The sequence below is a fragment of the Poecile atricapillus genome, chromosome 1 (assembly GCF_030490865.1).
Source record: "Poecile atricapillus isolate bPoeAtr1 chromosome 1, bPoeAtr1.hap1, whole genome shotgun sequence".
Taxonomy (NCBI): domain Eukaryota; kingdom Metazoa; phylum Chordata; class Aves; order Passeriformes; family Paridae; genus Poecile; species Poecile atricapillus.
The window spans coordinates 68787263-68793262 of record NC_081249.1 but is presented as its reverse complement, the minus strand read 5'-3'; the positions used below and the strand labels follow the sequence as shown (position 1 = coordinate 68793262).

The 6000-nt window shown below is 38.9% G+C and overlaps 1 protein-coding gene across 1 annotated transcript in view; it reads right to left on the bottom strand.

The window, feature by feature from the left end:
* Positions 1-4228: 4228 nt before the first annotated feature.
* The window catches only part of UBL3 (ubiquitin like 3), a 56241-nt gene continuing 54469 nt past the window's right edge, over positions 4229-6000 (bottom strand). The window contains exon 5 of the mRNA XM_058848460.1: positions 4229-5991. Within this exon, the coding sequence (XP_058704443.1) occupies positions 5939-5991 (53 nt within the window). The 3' untranslated portion in view covers positions 4229-5938. The remainder of the gene's footprint in view (positions 5992-6000) is intronic.

Sequence of the window (6000 nt, the reverse complement as noted above, 5' to 3'; positions counted from 1 at the left end):
GTAAATTCAGTACCCTTGAAATTGATAAAAGCAGGGTGCTTACATCTGGCACCACTCAAGAGGCAGCATCTTGTGCCCTAAGGAACTGTAGTTCACATTCTCTACCAGCTAAAAGACAGTAAATTATTCCCTCAAGCCTGCTCCAGGAAAGCACAAACATCAGCTTGACTCTGACCAAAATTTCTTGTCGGGAAGCAGGAGGTTTGTAGAGATAAACTCTGCTGGAGTACATGATATGCTGGCCCTGGGGCTCATATTATGCACTTGCTTGTACATAATGGAGGTGGTAACATGCCAGAAGTATTTTTGCCCTCAAAGCTGCGCTCTTCACTGAAAGGTAACATAATGTCTGAAGGACAAAATTACTGCCTTGTTGGGAGTTTGGCATCACTGATGTTGCTAATTCTGGAAATTCTATCCATTTTCATTGATACAATAATCCATTTTACTTTTATATCTAGTTCAGCTATTCTCCTCAAATTACTTCTGGTGGCAGTGAGTGCCATTCATTTAATGAAAAAAATGTTTCTATCAAATCTGAATTTGTCACCTCTGCTTTACAAATGTAAAAACTGGGCCTATAAAGCTACAAGACAAAAATAGAAGTTCTCCATCCATTTTGTCTGTGTTGATCATCACTGTAGCTATTTTAACCTCTCATTCTCTTCAATCTCTCTGTAATCTTTCTGCTGTCTCACTACTTTTTGTTAGCATTTTCAAAATCCTAAGGAACTTGAAATACAAAGCATGTGCCCATGATGCCCAGAACTCGGACTTGGACTGATCCAGGTAATTTAAAAAATAAGAGTTGTCAGAAGACTTTGCTTTCTCTACCTATGCTGTCCTTCACATTCCAAACTGCAACTTCATTTGTCACTGTGATCCACTCCATAACCTTGATAAGGTATCGTTACAGTTTCTTTTTTATTTAATTTGAGCTTGATTTTCACAACCTTCATTATTTTCTATCTCACTGGTCATTCTTTTTCCAGAGTAATTTAAAAACCCCAAACCAAACCATTATCAACTTTAAAAAAAAAAAAAAAAAAGCCCAGCAGAAGTCAATAATAAACTGTTGGAAAAACCCAGAGCGTAAAAAGGGTTTTGTAATTATACAGTCTAGTGTAATAAATTGGTAAGCAAATTAGCTCTCACATTTTAAATCTCTTCACAGGTATGTACATGTGGCACAGAAGGACAAATATGCCTTTATTATCCTACTTTATGAGGACTGTTAACAGCTTATTATCATGAACTATATATTACCATCATCCTCTTGAGTAACAAGCCTTTTATTGTGCTCTGAAAAGAAACTTGAAACTCAAAGCTATGACCAAGACAGGGTATCTGGGAAGAACCTCAGTACTGCAGCAGAAATAAAGCGGGAAGGAACTCTCCTTTATGAGTCTTAACAGATCTTGGCATTTCCTCTGATTTAGGCACAGAATTCCCCCAGGTTTCAATAGTGTAATTGCTGTTAATTGTCTAAATGCCAATTTACACAGGACATATAGCTCAAAATCTGCTTAAGCTTAACCACTTAACGTGAAGTTAGCAAGAAAGTTTAAGATGGAGAAGTAGTCCACCCCTCTGTTTGCTTCTTGAAGCAAGATTTGTGTAAGAAATCTTATCAAAGCACACACAAGTTTATGCCCCTGGAAAGCAGCAGAAGCAGCCACTCCTGTTTTCTGGCTAGCCCAGAAACACTTGCCTGCCTTCTTACCTGTGAGAGAGGAAGGAAGTTTTTACCAAGTGCTGTATGTTTCTCTTCTAAATTAAATCATTGTTCCTTCTGTTGCAAATGCAGTGAACTAAGGAATGGTATCCATACGCTGCAGAGATCAGCATTAAATTAACCTTGATGCAGCACCTTAGCAAAGCCTCTAATATTACAGTGGCCGTGCTTCCTTTTCCAGCAGCTGAGCTAATCTCCATGATTGTTTCCACAGCTATAATTTTGCTATCCTTTAAGAGAACAGAAGTTGTAGAGAATTTTCATTGCTACCAGATATTACAGAATCACGGAATGGGCCAGGTTGGAAGTGACCACAGTGGATCATCTGATCCAACCCCCCTACTCAAGCAGGGCCATCCCAGACAAATGGCACAGGATTGTGTCCAGACATTTCTTGAATGTGTCCAGTGAGGGAGACTCCACAACCTCTCTGGGCGTTCTGTTCCAGTGTGTGGTCACTGCCCAGTAAAGAAGTTCTTCCTCATGTTCAGGTGAAGGTTCCTGTGCGTCACTTCCTGCCCGTTGCCTTCTGCCCTATTGCTCAGCACTGCTGAGCAGAGCCTGGGTCTGTCCTCTGACACCTCCCAACAGATACTCACAGACACTGATGAGATCCCCTCTCAGTCGTCTCTCCTCACAGCTGAACAGGCCCAGCTCCCTCAGCCTTTCCTTGTAAGAGATGCTCCAGTCCCCCAGGCATCCTTGCTCTTCTCCGGTGGACCCGCTCCAGGAGCTCCATGTCTCTCTTGTCCTGAGGAGCCCAGAACTGGACACAGCACTCCACATGTGCCTCACCAGGGCAGAGTAGAGGGGCAGGATCACCTCCCCTGACCTGCTGGCAACTGCTCTTCCATCCTAATCCACCCCAGGACACCAATGGCCTTGGCCACAAGGGCACTGCTGGCTCAGGGACAGCTTGTTGTCCACCAGAAGCCCCGGTCCTTCTCCACAGAGCTCCTTCCCTCAGCCTGTGCTGCTGCAAGGGGAAGAACCCTGCATTTGCCTTTGCTGAATTTCAGACACTTCCTGTCTGCCCATCTCTCCACCCCGTCAAGGTCCTTCTGAAGGGCCGCACAGCACTCTGGGCTATCAGCCACAATATTCCTCCTCATGTGTGTGATTGTTTATTACAATAATAATTTTATATAAATAAATTGTTTATAACACACACAATGGTATAGGTGACAGATGTAGTCCCTTCATGGTATTTCAGAATAAGAAGGGCTCCAGATGATCCTCTCCTTCCTCTCCTTCATGACATCTTTGAACTCATGCATAGGGACAAGATCATTTCCATCTAGCAGTGCAAATCAAGTATCAAACTCTTCAGTGTCTTGTCACACCATCCAACAGCCTGACCCTGCAAAGACTTAGCTTTAATCTTTTTGGGCTGCTAGTATCTACTCCAATCAAAGTATAAGAGAAGCATATGCATGAGCTTTAGCAAGGCTGGGAAATGTGGGATTAAGAACTACAGTTTTTGTTTTGGCAAATACACAAACCACAATACAAAGCACACAAGGAAAAATGCACACATCTTTTAGCAATCCCCCTGCCCCAGTTTTCCACCCACCTCACACCACAACAGAAATACTCTTCCAAGGGCAGAACTCTGACAACTGGTGGGAAAATACAGGCAAAATGTTCTAACCACTTTCTGCAGGAGTCATTTTGGCATGCTTCAAATGCCAGGCAGTATTTACGGATTTGCTTGGACATGTGCATTTATGCATCTTATTCATCTTAACCAAAGAGAACTCCACATACTTTGCTACAGAACCTCACCAAATACTTTAACTCAAAGCTTCTGGATTTTCATGTCTTCAATCTGTTTTAAATACCTGGCTACTCTTTCAACCCAGGATTACATCTCATGCATTCGTTTTTTCAAAATCAATACATTTGAAAGACTTGTTTAACTAACTGAGCATGTCCTGTCTCAGACCATTTCTTTTTCTTTTGCTGTCATAGCCATTTCCCATCTAAGTCTGTTATTTGGGTGGTCAGCGTTTTGGAAAAGGGAAGTCTATCACACTTCTGTCTTTTTCAAGAAGAAGGTTTGTGTCCCTACAGCTTCTTATTTAGCAACCACATTGCAGAGTAGAAGGAAATGCCCCCTTCCAAGATTCATTTTGGTAATGAGCACATAATGGTGTCACCTCAGTTCTCAGCACCTCAAGGGGTACGTATCAGGAAATGAAGACTGCAAAAACTCACAGTATGGGTGTGTGAGGCACTCAAGGGTGTGACAGAGCTGCACATTTACAACTGCTCAAACTCACATTCCTCTTCAACAGAAAAAAAAGACTTCCAGGCCACTTATGAAGTGAAAGGAAAACAAATATTGAAGTGATAAATCCCATTAGCATTTTTCAGCAGGCTTTGTGCCCCTCCTTTTTAAAAAATAAATAAAATGGAGTCCTTACTTCCAGATTAAGAAGTGCTATTCAAAGCAGTTCAGACCCAATTACAACCCTTGAAACACCACTGAAATGCACTACAATATTCTTTTATTTAGTTTACAGAAGTGTCTATCAGTACAGGTTGCAGAAAGAAAATGTTTAGTGCTATTTACAATTTGTTTTAAAACTCTGCTCTATACAAATTTAATTCTGATCAGTATGAACAATATTTTTGTAAATCTACTGCATATAAAGCATTTCATCAAAGCAGTAACAATGAATAAAATAACCTGTTTACATCTGAATGATGCCAATCATTCGGAAAAACGATTACACAGAACATCTGTAAGAGTTGTGGACACTTAAGTACAGAACACAATGTCAACCTGTGACTCAGTTTTTTAAAGGCTAAAGCTATTTATATGGAATATTGTTCTATTATACTACACGCCAATCTATATTTAACTTCTATAGTTATGTATTTTATAAGATTTTTATTAAATATATTCTACACATATTTGTAATTTCACCCAGGAAGAATTCCTCCCCAGTGAAAAAATATAAAATCTTTTATATTTTTTAATTTTTATTTATTTTTATTTTTTACAGGTTTAGATGAAACTAGCTCATGCTTTAGTGCTGTGCAAACTTCTTTAGCATATCAACATTTAAATTATTGATATGAAATAAAAGAATGGCATCCTTTTCAATTATGTATGCCTTCAAAAATCAGCTTTCTGATTTTAATACCATTGCAAGCACTAATACCAAATGCAGATTACGTAAAGAAAAAAAAACTAGTACTGTGGCAGAAGTTTTTCTTTTTGCTTTTTAAATTTTAATAATTCTTTTTGAAATCTCTAATGAGTAAGCATGACACTGGAGTCTAAGGTACAGATGAGAAAAATGACTGAAAAACACCAATTGCCAATATTCAAATACATAAAATTGATCAGTAAATGATGTTTTCTAACGTTTATGCACAATAATAAAAGCCTATGAACTACAGGAAACTACCCCTCCCATATTAAGGCTAGGAAATGCACTCTCTGCACTTGTTTGTGCTGTCTGAATAAGCACTCAACTAACACACGATTGGAGTGCACACAGTAACAAAAAAATCAGTTTCATCAGCCCTCTACAGAGTGCTTTTAAATTACAGGCACATAGTATTTTTTCTTTGTTGTAGTGAAAATATATATACTTAGACTTGGTTTAGTTAGTATTCTGTGCCAGTTTGGCCACCGAGGTTGACTTAGGTAGAATTGACTTAACAGTTTTTCCTTTGATTTGGCCATAAGTGAGATTTGTTTTAATTATTAATATACTATTTTCCAGTGTTGCATTATACATTGTGGGTTATTACTAGATGTCTCAAATATTGTTAGAGATTGTTGATGAGAAATATACTGTCAACCATATTTAGTGCAAATTGCATCTAGAAAGCTTGACTGGTTAGATCCGGTTAATGCAGATTTTTGTGGTAGCAAAAAGATTCCTGCTATGGAAAAGAACATAAACCTTTCTGGCGACTGAATTCTTTCAAAAAGTGATGTACTGTAAGATTATTCAACAAACAAAAAGGAGGAATTGAAAAAAATAATTAAAGTGTTCATAGATCTTTCACTTTTTTTTTAAAAAAAGACTAATGAGACAGTGTTCGTGTATTATTTCAGTTCCATGGATTTACAGACAGGCTCTTCCTACAGGTGTTTGAAGCAAGGTAGGGCCTCTTCTATTCCAGCAGCATGAAAGACAAAGACTATATTACATCACACTTAGCAGGTAAAGCTAACAGGGTTTACAGGATTACACAGCAATTGCTTTCTCCAGTTTTTTCACGGTTCCTTTGACCTGCAAAGA